We start from the raw sequence: 16,354 nt of genomic DNA on the forward strand, positions 1-16,354 counted from the left end.
ACTAGATTCTGCAGTTGGTGCAACCACTGCACTGGCTGTGGTTCCTGAGCGTTGCTTCATTTGTTCCATCCTGAGGCAGGCTATCCTTGCCTGGTGGAGCTTCAGGCCTTTTAGGTTTATGCAGACCTGTTGTTTGTTTGCTTGAGGTTTTGCCTGTGGTTTTGTCTGATTGGGATGCACTTTCTCTTCCCTTCTGGTCGTAGCTAGTGTGGGTGCTCCCTCTCAGGAGCTGCAGATAGGTGGCTTAGCCCTTTCTGCCCCAGTTGCCCTGTCCCCCAGCTGTCCTCTGTCTCTCCAGCCCTCCACTTTGTTCGTGAATGTCATCAGACTTTCCTGGAGGTCACTGGCCAAGCCAGGTGGGATAGAGTATGAATACACCAACTGGTGCTACTTGGACATGTCGTCAGTTAAGAAGAACAAGTGACAAAGTGACATTCCCTGCTAAACCTTAGCTTTGTTGTCTTTTTTATTAAACTGATACATTTCCAAGTCATGGACAGTATACTTGGTGTTAACATATTGCAAAAAAACAAGAAAGTTATCCAGTTGAATGTTGCCTTTGCATTTCTTCCGATTGTGCGTTTTGTTGCTTTTTGGTCTCCACAGTAACGTTTGGAAAGTGTCGTTTGATGCTTTTACATGGCATATTAATTTTATACCCTTTTGAAAGTTAAGGACATACAATATTAAAATGCATTGTTAAATGACTACATGTGAGCTTGTTTATAACCGATGCTTCGCAAGCCATAATAAACACTACGTTACGTTTCAATCTACTGGATGCTTTAATTTAAATTAGTTCTTAATCATTTTACCTTCAGGCATTTACTCTTTATTAATTATGAATGCATGGCGTTGTCCTATTGTTCAATGTGACGACACAATGGAATTAGAATATAAATTGTGTTCTTCTTTTTAACAACCAAATGAGCGAAGACAGTCAATGTAATTTATAATTTGTGTGTTTTGCTGAAAATATGATAATGTTAATTAATATACGTTGACGTATAACCTGTTTTTTACTTTGTGGTGGGCAAGCTCTATTAATTTAGGTTGTCCTTGACCGATAATGGACGTTCGTTGGTACCCAATAGGACGTCAGTTTAGGCCAGTTTGACGAGTGCGCTCATGAACAGAGCCAATGGCTGTTAAGGGAGGGCGGGGCTCGGTTGCGACGCCGCTTGCTGCCGGGGAAACGGAGAGTCGAGGGTGTGCGAAATTGTGCCGGTGTGCAAGAAACTCCCGCCATTTCGACAAAGGATTAACATCAGGACATTGTTTTTCATAAAACGAAGAAAGAGCATTCGGAAACTCCAACAACGACCACCAACTCAGCTATAGAAGCCTATTTATCGAGTGACTTGTTCTTCGCGCCAGACCTCTTGCTGGACTGTGCCTATTGCCGCGAATTTAACTTGGGCTTGGGTTGCAGCCTCTTCAAAGGAGCTAGAATCTGGCCAAATATTTTGGAATAAGAACAACAACTTATTTTGTGTCTGGGACACTACTTGGGAGCAATATGACATCGCTGCTAAAGTACAGAAGAGACATTGGATGGCTCTGAAGAAGTGCAGTGTTTTTGTTTTGCAACGACATAGCAAACCGGGCTACTAGCAAGCCCTAGCTGCTACACGTTTAGCTCCAGGCCTACCGGTGGTTACGCTATACATGCAATCGGGCGTTTGGATACATGCGAAGGTCATTTTATATAACGACAGTCTATTAGTGCGTTGCATTGAGTATTTCATTAAACAGTCGATATCGCGACCATTTGTGGATTTACAATGGCGCCACTTTTGGGCCGGAGACCTTATCCATTAGCTAAACCGTTAGCCGAGCCACCAGGCCCGGGAGAGGAGGTCTACATCATCGAGCACACCAAAGAGGCCTTCAGGAACAAAGAGTATCCTCCACTGTAATGCTGTCTACCCTGTCTCGACTTGGACCCACACATGTGTGTTCATTTGTCTGTGGCTAAACAGATACTTCCCCACGTACATACCTGTTCTACCGTGTGTAATGTTAATTTGTTTTAGTGTCAATTTATGCACCTTTGGCGTTACCCTCGTGCAAAGTTACCACTAGCTTGCTAGCTTATATTTACATCTTTGTTTAAAAAAACTACCTTTCCCCTGCGCTTTCATTTACGTCGCATTTATTATTTTAAGTCATTTTTGGATATGTTCCAGAAAATCGGCGTTCCACTTTTAGCCTATGCGATTCGGCTGTCAACCATTGTCCGAAGCAAAGTGTGCTAACACAATGCTAATGTCTGTCTTTTTTACGTACTATAGAATACAATACGACGTATGGTCAATGTCTTCATCAGTTGAATGTTGCTGACTTACGTTTGTCTCTAAAAGCAGTATTTAATTCATTAAGTGTCTCACTGTCTCGTCACACTAGCTGTTAATGCTACACAACTGTCAACACTCACGTAGCTGGCTAGGCTACGCGCAAGCGTTCACCACCTTTTATCAGTTTCCTATTGAGCGCCACATTTAGGTTCTGGTATATAATTTCATATATTTATAATAAGCTACGTCCCTTGGTTTTCATATTTATAAACATTAACATCAAGTTTAAAATTTATTAGATGTGTCTTGGCTTAAATGTTTGTTGACCTGATAGTGGATGTGTCTCATGTATTCAAAATGTACCTTGACAAAATGTACACAGTGAATATGAGGCCCGTTTGAACAGGTATGAAGAGCGCATCTGGACATGCAAGAGCACCGGAAGCATCCAGCTGACACATAAAGAAGCGTGGGAGGAAGAACAAGAAGTCACAGAGCTGTAAGTATTCATTCCTAAATGTGTGATTGTTCGCATTGCAGGTCACTGTGGTTCTCTTCTTGGTGATAGTGTTGCGTGTAATGCATTTTGGACATGCACACAATGTTACATTGAAGTGCATTGCGTATTTCAGCTTGTCTAAAAAGGAGTAGTAAGAAACAGATCTTATTTAATCCTGCCCTTCTGTGTGTGACAGCAATTCGTAATAGTTTGTTTACCATAGTATCAGGACTCATTGCGCAAGAGCTGATCATGAAAAAGTGTGGGTGATTCAGATCTAGTACTGCACCACCCTGTATCCATAATGGCACGTTAATTGTTAATGTAATTGTGGAACAGATATTGTGTGTAGCTCAGAAGTGTCAAGACAAAACCATACTCCTGGTGAAGGTCATGAGGATTTCTACTGTGCTATGATTGGATAAAGGTGGTGCTCCGCCTCTTGCTATTTCGAGGCTGTGCGTGTGTTTGAGTCATCCTAATTCTTCAATGGTTCTGTAAAAGCTTCCTCACTGGAACCAGCAATGTGGCTCATAGATGAAAACTGGCTGTGAGATGTCATGGCAAAGACAAAGCACAGTGTTGTTCAGCGATGCAGAACTCAAATCTCTCCAGATCACAAACTATTTAAAAGAAAACCATGTTTTCTGCTACCAAGTCTCAACTACATTACTTAGGGAGTGTCTTTCCCTGCGCTAGCACGTGTTCTATCTTGCATTATAAGTGTTTAATTCAATTATGGCTTCTTTAGCAGCAAATGTCAATTTGTGTAATGTCACTTCAACTTGAAAGTGAAACTGATTTACTGTCACCAGTCAGTATGAATGCATGTGCTACAAATGGACAGAACTGAACAGTATCCTATAATGTCTCATTGCTTGTTTGAATAAGCACTGCACATAGGCCTGTCACGATACCAACTTTTGCTGGTCGATAATTGTGCTACAAATTATCGTTGATAATTAATATTATTGACATTTCTTCAGACCATTTTTTTTTCATTTACTGTCATGAGGTGACTTTCGCAGTTAAACCACTTGATGGTACTCAAGTACAGTATACCTGTGTGACCCACATTAGCTTGACACAGAAATTTCCCGTATGTATGTTTAAAATTTGTGCCATATAACTGTATTGAATGGTTGCATTTCTTTTGCAATGTAATGAAAGACACTGTGCGCGTGCACCATTTTGCACCAACCAAATGCCTGGTGTTGACTGTCGAATGGTCCACTGCCCCCCGAGGCACCTCCATCGGTATTTTTTTTTTCTCCCCCAGTTGAGAAAACTGTCTGTGTCGGTTGTCTTGTTCATTCTGTTCAAAACCAGAATATTCACACACTCGGGCTGTCAGCTGTGGCATTCGCCGCAGAAACCATTGCTTCTGTTCCTTCGTTCATGTTAGCGTATGCTGCCTCACGAGGCTAACTGCTAACCCTCTATATCCACTCACTAGTAGCCCCGCCTCCACAAAGAGGCTGAATGAGATGAGGGCGTTCATTCCACTATAGAACCAATACACACAGACAGATGCAGAGTGAACCCGCTTGTCATCCAGCCTTTGTGGCACAGAGAGACGAACAGATGAAACACACACGAATACATGCAAATGTCAATTTATCCAGGGTGTCATAATTTTCAACCTGTGTTTTTTTTTTTATCGTTTGATTAATCGATTTATCTATTAACGTGACAGGCCTAACTGCACACATCATCAGGCATCTGTAAAATTATTACACACTGCTTAGCTCAGTGATCTTGGGTGATTATGACAACGCATGACTGTAATCCCTTTACTGTATTTCTAATGTATAACAAATCTAGTGTCAAACTTATTTGGAAGTTGTAAAGTTTGTTTATTACTTCATTGTACATTGAAAACAGTCCAAAATCCAATACGACTCACCCTGCAGACCATGTTCAGTAACCATTGTATGGTAGGAAGTGCTCCCTGGCACCCAATAAATCCTCCAAAATGACATAGAAACTACATAAATTGTTCTGCAGTGTTCATGGAAATAGTTTCAGTTCATATTGCAATGGTCAGTCTAAGCTGCTAAGCATCTATCTAAATAAACATGCTGCATGTAGACTGTAAATGTGCATGAATGGTACATATTGAATATAAATTTTATTTGTGTCTTTTCTAAAAAATAACTAACCATTTTATCTACGCAGGCTTCAGGAGGAATATCCCCACTGGTTTGAGAAGCCCATCTTGGAGATGGTCCACCACAACACAGTGTCTTTAGATAAACTGGTTGAAATGGCCTGGGTGGAAATCCTCACAAAGTATGCTATTGGCGAAGAGTGTGACTTCATGGTCAGTTTAATCTTTTTTTTTTTTTTTTTAATTACCTGTAGTTATTTCTGGTTTCTTTTGTAACACTGCTCTTAATTGAGCGTTAATTACGACCATTTTCATATTTGAATAAACTGAGTTAATTAGCTTGTTGTGTAAGGCTGCAGTGTCGTCAGGATGGGTTTTTTTTTTCAATCTCTTTTATTGATGGGTTTACAAATTATGCAGAAAAAAACAAACTTCAAACCAAAGGCTTTTCTTAGTACAAATTCCAATCAAATCATAATGATTTCATAATGATAATGATAATCACAGCGACTAAAATGAATTGTCCTTGGCACTTGCTCACTTTTTTTTTTAATCCAGGTGGGCCAAGGTAAAAGTTTACGTGTAAAGGTGGTGAGGATTCATCCCCTCGAACAACCTGAGGGTGAACCTGGGGAGAAGAAACTTGAAGGTGCCTGTGATTCACCATCTAGTGACAAAGAGAATGCCAGTCAAGAGAACCAGAGGAAGGAACCTCCCATCAGAGAGGAGGAGAACAGGAGAGAGAATCTCAGTGAGTTTGAGCATTAATTGCAAAACACAGTTTTGTGGTAATCAAGATTATATTTATGTTTTTAATGGAATGATTAAAATTAGGAGGCAACATATTAAAAAAAAAAAAACAGTCATTTTAACTCCAGTGGAGTACGGTACCTTAAATGGTGTTCACATACAGTATGAACAATACATTTCATGTTTACAGTTGACATTGTTTTGTTTTCTCCAGGTGACAGAGCACGACGTTCACCACGAAAACTTCCCACTGCCATGAAGGAAGAGAAGAAGAGGTGGGTGATACCCAAATTCCTTCCTCATAAGTATGACATCAAGCTGCTCAATGAGGACAAGGTTGGTACCATTTTTTTTCTTGTTTACAAATACATAGAATTTGAAATTCCTGCAATGGGTACTAAAATGATTTTGAAGTTTTCGTTAAAATGTTCTTGTTGATTGACGTGAAAGGGAATTGATTACATTTAAGGGAATTGATTCTATTCTGTCTGACCAATGCCACAGGTGATTAGTGATGTGCCAGCAGACAGTCTTTACAGAACAGAGCGCCCTCCAACCAAAGAGATCATCCGCTACTTTATCAGACACTATGCTCAGAGGCTGGGCATGGGAGAGAGTGCGCCCTGGGTTGTTGAAGATGAACTGGTGAAAAAGTTTAATCTCCCCAGTAAATTCAGCGACTTTCTTCTTGACCCACACAAGGTACTGCACTGATAATTTCGTAGCTACAGTATATTTTTGTGAATTGTTTCGGCTTATGCTTCTTTGATGTTATAGTTTTTAGCTGAGAATCCTTCTGTAAAGCGTAAGAGCTTGACGTCTCCGGAGGGTAAACCTAGAAAGAGGCAGAAGACCCTTGGCACACCAGGAGAGGACTCAGGAAATGATAAAGGAGAGAAGAAAAGGACGGGCAAGAAAGATGCTCAGGGGGCACCACTTAGTCCCACCATCTGGGGCCATGTGCAGGTAGGCTACATGTAAATATCAAGACATGGTTTGTTCTGGCGCTTGTGGAGTGTCACTCTTTAAAGCTTTAATGTTTGCTTAAATTTTCTCTTCTTTTCTCCTGTGGCAGAAAATTAAAATGAATGGTTCACCATTAAAAGTAAAAAACTCTGGAACACCTAAGAAAGGAGAAAGTAAAAGCTCGGGTCCTTCGACTAAAAAATCTGGCGACAAGAAGGATGGAAAGAAAACTGGAAATAGTGGTGATAAGAATGTTTTTAAAGCTTCCAGAAAAGATGCTAAAGTTGGTGCCAAGACATCGAAGATGAAGCAGATGACCCTGCTGCATCTAGCTAAGAGTCCTGCTGCTGGCAGCCCCAGAAAACGGGCCCGCAGCAGTAGCACAGGCACTACTAAATTGGGGAAACCGTTGCATCCAATGGCTCTCCACCTTCTTCGCTACTATAAGGAGAACAAGGGCAAAGAAGACAAGAAGAATGTTCTGTCTGCCCTCGTCACTAAAACTGCAAAGGCCTTGTCCCAAGATGACCGTGGTAGGCTACCTGATGAGCTACAAGAGCTGGTGCAAAAACGCTGGGAGAAATTGGAGCAAAAGAAACGCTGGGCAGCTATGAGTGAAGAGGAGAGACAAGAAGAGATGAAGAAGAAGCGCGAGGATCTCAAAGAGAAACTACGGGAAAAGGCTAAGGAGAGGCGTGAAAAAGAGATGCTGGTCCGTCTTGAACAATCCCGTCGCTACGAGGACCAGGAGATCCAAGGTGGCAAGACCCTGCCGACATTTAAACTTGTTGACATGCCTGAGGGGCTCCCTAATACTCTCTTTGGAGATGTTGCAATGGTTGTGGAATTCCTTCACTGTTATGCTGGCCTGCTGATGCCAGATGACAATTATCCCATCACATCTATGGCCTTGATGGAATCGTTGGCTGGAGAACGAGCTGGCTTCCACTACCTGAACCGTGTCCTGGTGGTACTGCTTCAGACGTTGCTGCAGGATGAGCTGGCTGAGGGCTACAGTGAGCTTGACATCCCCTTATCTGAGATCCCCCTTACACTCCACTCAGTGTCAGAGCTGGCAAGGCTGTGTTTGCGCCCTTATGATGCTCAAGGTGAGGAGAGTGGCCAGGGATCCATGGATTTGGCCATGAGTGGCTTTGATGATGTGGTGACCAGCGAGTTCCTGGAGAAGCTTGAAACTGTAGAGGTGTTTGAGCTTAGCCCGGAAGAGAAGGTCAACCTGCTTGTAGCGCTGTGCCACCGCATCCTCATGACCTACTCGGTGGAAGACCATGTCGATGCCATGCAGCAGCGGACCGCTGAACTGTGGAAGGAGCGTTTGGCAATGCTGAAAGAGGTCAACCGCAAGATGGCTGAGAAGAAGAAGCAAAAAGAGACTGAGGGAAAGGGTAAGTTCAGTTGTAATCAAAGAAGTGAAACATGAACTGGACAAACAAATATTTTCAGTATGTGTTTTGTTTTCAAAAGGCATCTCTATTGCTTTTAAAATAATGCCTTTTTATTTTGTATGTGACCTAAGATGATAAGAAGAAAAAGGATGATCCAAAGAAGGAGATCAAGAAGGAAGTAAAGATAGAGCTGGTAGACCTGATCAGCTCAGTGAAGAGCAGACAGCTTATGAGCATACAGGCCAAGAAGGAAAGAGAGGAGATGGACAAACAGAATAAAGGTGAACTTTACCTTAGCTTACTTTGCCACTTACTATTCAGATGAAGGTCAAACTGGCCGTCATGATTTGGCTTGGCAACTAACTTGCTCCTGTATTTTTTTCCCCAAGAGCGCATGGAGGAGGCGGCTGAAGAAGAGCGACTGCGCAAGCAGAGAGCTACAGCGGAAAAGATTTTTAAGGAGGGTATAACCAAGGCCAGGCTTGTTCTCCGCCGAACCCCACTCGGAACAGACAGGAATCATAACAGGTAACCCCTCCCAAATTATTATAATTGTATTTACAACAATGATTAGTCTATTACCTTATAATAAAAGTTAAGGAATTTGAAAATATTAAATGAAATGTGTTTGTTGTTTTTATCCAGATACTGGCTTTTCTCTGATGTTGTTCCTGGGCTGTACATTGAGAAAGGCTGGGTGCATGAAAATATAGACTACCACTTCACTCCTCCTCTAGAGGAAAAAACAGCTGAACCTCAGTTGGATGACGATGAAGATGGTGAGGCTTCTGCTACTATTGAGACACGATGAAGACAGTGTTTTATGCCACCCATTCAAAACACATTATTTGAGTATGTGAATGTGATGTAGCAATCATTTATGCTCATTTTCAGCCAAAAGTATTTATTATGTATGGATATTATATGATGATCAATATTTCCTTCTTTGCAGGCACTGATGGGGATGACGGAAGTATCAATGGTACCAGTAATGATGGGGCACAGCAGGTGGCAGCAACGGACATTTGTATGGAAAATACAACTCCTAAGCAAGGACAGAATCTCTGGTTAGCGCTAGCCGTTAAGCTTTCTCTTTGCCTTTGGTTTGAATATTTATATGCTTTTCTTTAATTTATGGTTTTTAATATCCTTATCCTGCCAACAGGTTTATCTGCGACAGTCCATCTGAACTGGAAGAACTGGTGGAAAGTCTTCACCCTCAGGGAGTTAGAGAGAGTGAACTGAAAGCAAAGATAGAAAGCAGGTGAATGGATGCATGCTCGAGGGAGAAATGTGTATATAAATATTAAATGTCTCTCCAAATCCTGTTTGGATTTGATCAGGGAGATCCTATGTTAGAAAAAATATGAATCTAAAATAAAATATAAGAGAATTTGACCATACTGTACTTAACATTGTGTTTTCACAAAGCAGCAGCAATGAATGTAAATAGGATGCTGATTACTTGTCCTTGTACAGGTATCAGGACATCATACACTCTATTAATTTGACTCACAAGGACAAACCGGCTCTTCGGGTCTCTGATGGTGACACAGAGCTGCTGAAATATCTACGCAGCGATATTCAGGAGATAGCCTCACGCCTCCTGAAGGGTGGCCTGGGGTACTTTGAGGATGACGCGGACACTGAAGATCAGGTGGGCAGGTTTTCCATTGGTGTCAGTCTTCTCATTTGTGCAAACGTTTATTTCATCAATAATGACAATTGTGTTTTTTCATACAAGCAAAATATCAAATTATGGAAATTGTCTATAAAAGGTTCCTAATTGTCCGTGGCATCCTCTGTACACAGCTGGAGAATATGGACAACCTGAAAGAATTAGGAGAGTGTATCATTACCATTCAGGCATGTGTGATCAAGAAGTTCCTGCAAGGATTCATGGCCCCCAAGCAGAAAAGGAAGAAAAAGCAAGTGGGGGAAGAAAACAATAAAGCTGAAGAGGTGGACGAGGAAAAGAAATTGGCAGAGGAGGCTAAGGTATGTGTGAAAATGTGCCTAGACAATGGAATACTCTTGAGCTAATGCATGTTTTTGCTTCTTCAACTTGAAATGTCTTCCAGTATTTGGAATATTCTGACCATTATTCACTCAAAATGCATTCCTTTAGGTTGCAACAGCATTAGAGAAGTGGAAGACAGCCATCCGAGAGGCCCAGACTTTTTCCCGCATGCATGTGCTGCTGGGAATGTTGGATGCCTGCATAAAGTGGGACATGTCTGCAGAGAACGCCCGTTGCAAAGTCTGTCGGAAAAAGGGTAACGACTCTTGTCAAGAAAGTTGGTGTCCAAAATCTATTTAAACCTGTGATAAGGTGAACTTGAACCCTGGTCATTAGTGAAGGGAGCTATGAACAATGAACTTCAGGCTGTCTGATCAAAACCCAGTGGAGACGCAGAGGAATGAATTAAAGAGAAACATTCTTGAATCTCCTTTAGGTGATGATGAGAAACTTATCCTCTGTGATGAATGTAACAAGGCCTTCCACCTGTTCTGCCTGAGACCTGTACTGCACCGTATTCCTGAGGGCGAGTGGTTATGCCCGGCCTGTCAACCCACTGTGGCCAGACGTGGTACACGCTCAAGGTAAGTGTTTCATCAAAGGTAGCCTTGTTCATGCTGTGTCATAGATCATTTTGCTTAAACATTCAATCAAGTGCCACATATTTAAAACCAATGTGAATAGGTCAATAGTAAAATTCTCCTCTCAGGGACTACAAGCAAGACAGCGATGAAGAAGATGATGAGGAGGAGGAGTCCGACGAGGAGGATTCTGAGGAAGAAGCCTCTGACGAGGAAGTGTCTGAATACAAGTCTATGGGCCATAGCTGTGAGTAACATTGTAACTGGAACTAATTTATAAAACCAGACAATTAAACAGTAAGGTGGTGCTCTGGGTTGGCCCCTTCACTCCTGCATTCATCTATTTTAATTGGGTACAGTGGTTCTGGAACTTGCCACCTCAAAAATATTTAGTTTTACAAGTACCACAGTTTTTACTTCTTCCGCTTGCTATCTTGATTTAGCTTTTAAACATGTGGCTTGTACTTAGCTTGTGACATTATGCCTGTGCCCGACAGTAACCTGAATGAGGCTAGTTAAATATTCATATTTCTCAAAGGAAAGGTTTATTTGAATTAAATTCCTGTAGATCTTTGTGCGATTATTTCATGAATGCGGTACTCCCCCGTTTAACGCTGTTATTTGGTTCCAGACCCGACAGTGATGAATGAATTTCTGCAAAGTACGGTTCCTTATTTATAAATCAAATATTTTGGTAGTATAGAAGACCTGTTTATGATCTTCTACGTGTGGTTTTAAATTTTATTTAGAACCTTCTAGACTTACAATAACACCCCTTTAGTCACCTTTACACTCAAACTACCCTATATATTAGATATGATCAGAGAAAATAAGCCATTTTAAGACATAAGACTCGTGCTCATAAATGTCTTTCGGATACGTGGACAGGAAGTGACGCCAGGGATTCAGAATTCGAGTTTTAGCTGGAGTACGGCCACAACACTACCCCGATTATGATTATCGTCATCATTATTGTGCCTGCTGTGAGATCATTTAAACCTGCAATAATCAAGTCTTGTGTGTGTTACTAGGGACACCTAGTGGCCAGTCTAGCCCCCAGTTCATTAACGTCCTTTAATCCCTTAAACTGTATTTGTATTTTTAGTTCACTTAGTCATTTTCATGCTTGAAAATGCTTAATTTAGGTCAAGAATACGTAAAATTTGCTTAATATGCTTTTTTTTTATTTTTATTTTTTACAAATTTTTGGAAAACTGCGATAGAGTGAGGGATGTAGTTTGTAATAGCTTTGATTTTTATCGCTGGTGTTCCTGCTTACCACTAGATGGCAGGAGTTGTGGTATGTGTATCACATGTTTAATGTTAATGTTATAGTGAGCTTGGTTATGCAGCATTTTCTCCTGCATTGATCATTACTATTCTATTTATTTTTTCAAGTAAAATCAGTGGGGGGAAAAATAATTTATAGTAATACCTTGTCAGGAATAGTAGTTTTTGCTATTGTTTTTCCTGTCTCTGTCATCTCTTGTTTTTTCTCAACAGTGAGGCCCAGGAAGAAAAGTAAACAGTCTTCAAAAAGTTCAAAAAGTAAATCCAAAAAGAAGTCATCATCCACCAGTCAGAGTCGCAAGCAGAGGACTGGCCCCAGCAGCCCTGCAGACATTGATGAACTGGTAAGAAACCAGTGCACTCATTTATTGTTCTCTTGTCTGTGGGGGTGTTCTAAATGTTGTCCGTGTGTCTGTACTCAAGGTGCGTCAGACTTCCCAGTCAGGAGTGCGCAGACAGGTAATGGAGATGGAGAAGTGTGAGGAAATCCTCAAGAAACTGACAAAGTTCCGTTACAGTTGGCCCTTTAGGTGAGTGGAATTCTTAAAATATGGCAACCTTTTAATTGATTTGCCTTTACTTAGAAGCAGACTAGCTTGATTCATTAGGCCTACAGTGCTACAAGAGTACAAAACATTGCCTTATTAATACACATTAGATCCATCAATAAAATGTTTAACACTCATTTATGCTTATCCCTCGTTGTAAATGTCCTTTCCACTGACCCCTTTTAAATCTGTTTTTCCCCCCAACTTACTAAAAAGAAATGCTGATTCTTACTGACTTGTGATTACATCTGATGGAAATGTCATTGGTCTTAAATCTCCTTCAGGGAACCTGTGTCCCCAGAGGAGGCAGAGGACTATCTGGACATCATTTCCCAGCCCATGGATTTTCAGACTATGCAGGGCAAGTTCAGCCAAGGCTCGTATCGCCACGCCCAGGACTTCATAGAGGACATGAAGTTGGTCTTTTCCAATGCAGAGGAGTACAATGATCAGGGCAGTACTGTGCTCTCCTGTATGTCCAAAACAGAGCAGGCCTTCACAGAGTTGTTCCAGAAACTGCTACCTGGCCTCAGTTACCTCAGACGACGCTCACGCAAACGCATCATTCAAGCTCCTGAGTCATCAGAGGAGGAAGAGGAAGAAGATGAGGAGGAGGAGGAGCGAGCCCCGCAGAAAAGAATCCAGAATGGCAAATCAAACACACAGAAAAGCAGAAGGAAACGTCAAGGCCAGAACATGGAAAGTGAAGAGGAGGAAGAGGATGAGGACGGAGGAGAAGAAGAAGAGGATGATGGTCCGAGGAGAAGTAAGAGGACCTCTTCCAAACCACGTGGGAAGGATTACAAGGAGCAAGATAGCGATGGCGAGCGGAGCGCTCGTAGAACTCGGCAGCGGGGTGCCCGGGCAGAGGCAGACAGAGTGAGCAGTGATGAAGAGCGACCCAGCCGGCTGCGACATTCCAAGAGACAGAAACGCTGATGAAGCCCTGGCAGCTTTTTACTTTGTCATCATTGTGCTCCGATTTTGTATTAGTGATGAGACACCTTTCCAACATCAAGCAGGGAATCAAACCTCAGAAGGACCTTTTCTCCTATTTCTGTTCAGATTTTTGGAACATGCAAAGAGAAAGTGATTTATATTTGTAACATGTAAAAAAAACAAAAAACATTTTTTTTTCTTCAGTGAGGTCCTCACAGCTCTTAGACACGAGTCAACCCAGCTTTGTACATATTTCTCTCAAACACTGCTGGGCTCTAATCCGTAGCATGGAAGTGCACATTGAGTCTTGTCATCACTTTCCTGGGCCTTTCCAAAAACTTTCCACTCCTGTCTCACCCATGGACTGTTTTTATGGACTAAAAGATGGTGCCCGTGTAGCTTAGACACCCAATGCACACCATAAACACTTTCAGATAATGTACAATATGATGAAAAATGTTCCGCTTCGTGGTGTCACGGGAGGTCTCCCTTCAAATACAAGGAAACTCCCCAAAACGTCTTTAGTCAGATGCCGTGTTGTACTTTACTGCCCTAATGTGAGTTTTGAACTAGTAAGCTGACTAAGAGTGTCAATTTTGTTTGAAAACATTCTGGTACCTCAAGGTTGGGCGGCACTATTTTGTGAAAATGTATTTAAAAAAAAAAAAAAAAGGTGAAAAATGTACCAAACATGCCAGCATCTGCAGGACCACTTTGCTGAAATAATGTGCGTAAACATTTGTAAAACAGTGTTTAAAAACAACAAATGATGTTTGTTATCAAAAGGATATTTTGAATAGTTTATATTTTTTGCACATTTTTATTTGGGTTTGTAAATGACTCATAAATGATGTCTACATAGTTGTTTAATCAGGGCTCTCCTATTTGTGTAGAGAACATGCAAGAAAAAACAAAACAACTATCATCCCTGGCAGAAATAGTCAGTTTAGCCACGTGCATTTTTGTAAAGCGCACCTCAGTGAACAATTAATCAAAACAAGCTCCTCAGTGGTTTATAATGTCTCTCTTGCTATGTCCTTTCTGGGTCGCCAGGTGGCGCTCTTACCCTGTTTTCCAGCAACATTTAAGCGACAACTGGTGCTGATACTTTAGTAGTGGCAAACACCATACAGGGAAGGACAGAAAGGACACGGGCAGCAGGCCTTAAGTCCTCTTGTGTCCATCCTGTGCTGTTTCCTTTGTGCGTCTTAGCTTTCATTCTTCTGTAAACCTAAATGTGATTATGTTGAAAGTCTTTGCATTACATTTGTACAACAAACAGAATTGACTGCCCTTCTCTAGACACCTGACTTCTAACTACAAAAGTCTTTTACCCAACATTTCCTTCCATATATATATTTATAGTTTAGACAGGTTTAAGGAGTATTGACATGTAAAGATTTTCCAATAAAGGCTATGACTAAGACTGGCAGTGGTCCCTTTCCATTTGTCCTGTGTGTGGAGTGAATTTCTTTACTTTTTGATCAAATATGTCTCGTTTGCAACTGCTGGTGTTCATAAACAAGTTTCTTTTAAACGATATAAGCCACAATAATGGCATTTGGAGACCAAAGTGTTCTTCGGAGAAAGTGTCCCACCAGACATTTATGCAAGGCCATTTCGGTGTTCAGACAGAACCGGCCCGACCCAAAGTGGTGCTCTAGGTGAGATTTTATAGGGCGCCTGCTTCATCTGCAATTTACATGCGCTTACAAAAAGCAATTGAATGGCATTTTTAGCGTTGTCTATGAAAATATTAGATTTCTACATAACGAATCCTACTTAGCAATAATTCACTCATCACGGTTGAGTCTGGAACCAATTCATCGCTATAAACTAGGAATTACTGCATTTAATTGCCTAATGCGGCAGCTGGCTCGGATTATGTGTAAATTATGTATAAATAAACTGTGATAAATAAAATAGCCGTAAACAAGAACAAATCAAGTCAAGATAAACATTTTCAGGTATAAAGTGTCCTCTGCTTCTGTTTCAGTGAGCTTGGAGAGGTCAAAATGCAACAGCAGTTGCATCCACTCTCAAACAAGCCAACAAAATGCTGGCCATGCTCAGACTGACCTTTGAACCCTGCACAAGCTGACAACTGGAGCGTGTGACCATAGCTGTGTGGCAGCAGCTCACCCAGCAAATATTTACCTCAAGTCAAGTCCAAGGGGGCGTGTGGCGAAGAGGGAAAATGGCCACGTTGACCTGGCATGATGCTGAACGTGTGGGAAGTGCCCACCAGTCTTCTCATAAAGTAGACACAAATGGAGAAATACTTATTACAGCGCTTAATCTCATATCATTTTAGTAGCATTTTTTTCACTCTTTGTTTTTCCGTGGTCAGGGTTGCCACAGCAAGTTGATAAATATCTGAAATCAAGGTAGAAAAAATGATTATTTTGATTAACAATACACAGTTGCAGTTAGAGGTTTACATGCGCTCATCATTTATATGTTTTCATTATAAATAATAATATTGGAAACTACTGGTGTCATATTTTAATCGGCGAATTAAGTGCAAAGGCTCCCTGAGCCTTTAAATACTCTTTTAATCTCAACTGAACTCATGCAATTCTCCCTTGGGCATTTCTGTGTGGAGTTTGCATGTTCTCCCCGTGCGTGCGTGGGTTTTCTCCCACATCCAAAAACATGCAGGTTAATTGTATGCATGTTCAAAATAAATTAAACCCTTATCATCTTTCAGTTGATCTGTCACTTTCAGTAAGTAAATCCACATACTAGAGTCTTAAAATAATAGTATGGGGTTTCATGCCAGGGCTAGATAAGCAATTAAGGTGTTATTACCCACTATTTGTCTCCCCTACGAGGTTATTGTTTTCTCCTACAGTAGCTGTTACAATATCATATGCAAATGACATGCAAATTAGTCATCGTAGTCGCTAATGGCTGTTGTAAAAGTTGACTTTTACGATAGCCAATAG

The 16,354-nt window shown here is 41.3% G+C and overlaps 1 protein-coding gene across 1 annotated transcript; it reads left to right on the forward strand.

Annotated features, from left to right (window-relative positions):
* The first annotated feature begins 1,180 nt into the window (after nt 1-1,180).
* On the forward strand, nt 1,181-14,830 carry baz1b (bromodomain adjacent to zinc finger domain, 1B). The gene is made up of 21 exons (XM_054795065.1): nt 1,181-1,903; nt 2,680-2,796; nt 4,975-5,119; nt 5,465-5,657; nt 5,871-5,992; nt 6,161-6,358; nt 6,434-6,622; nt 6,732-8,028; nt 8,160-8,309; nt 8,418-8,556; nt 8,674-8,807; nt 8,981-9,095; nt 9,194-9,292; nt 9,508-9,685; nt 9,841-10,026; nt 10,157-10,304; nt 10,485-10,632; nt 10,758-10,876; nt 12,133-12,263; nt 12,343-12,449; nt 12,752-14,830. Exons 1-21 carry the CDS (start codon nt 1,785-1,787, stop codon nt 13,404-13,406), a joined length of 4,689 nt encoding a protein of 1,562 aa, XP_054651040.1. The 5' UTR covers nt 1,181-1,784; the 3' UTR covers nt 13,407-14,830.
* The last annotated feature ends 1,524 nt before the right edge of the window (nt 14,831-16,354 follow it).

This window comes from Dunckerocampus dactyliophorus, chromosome 12 (genome assembly GCF_027744805.1).
Source record: "Dunckerocampus dactyliophorus isolate RoL2022-P2 chromosome 12, RoL_Ddac_1.1, whole genome shotgun sequence".
NCBI lineage: Eukaryota > Metazoa > Chordata > Actinopteri > Syngnathiformes > Syngnathidae > Dunckerocampus > Dunckerocampus dactyliophorus.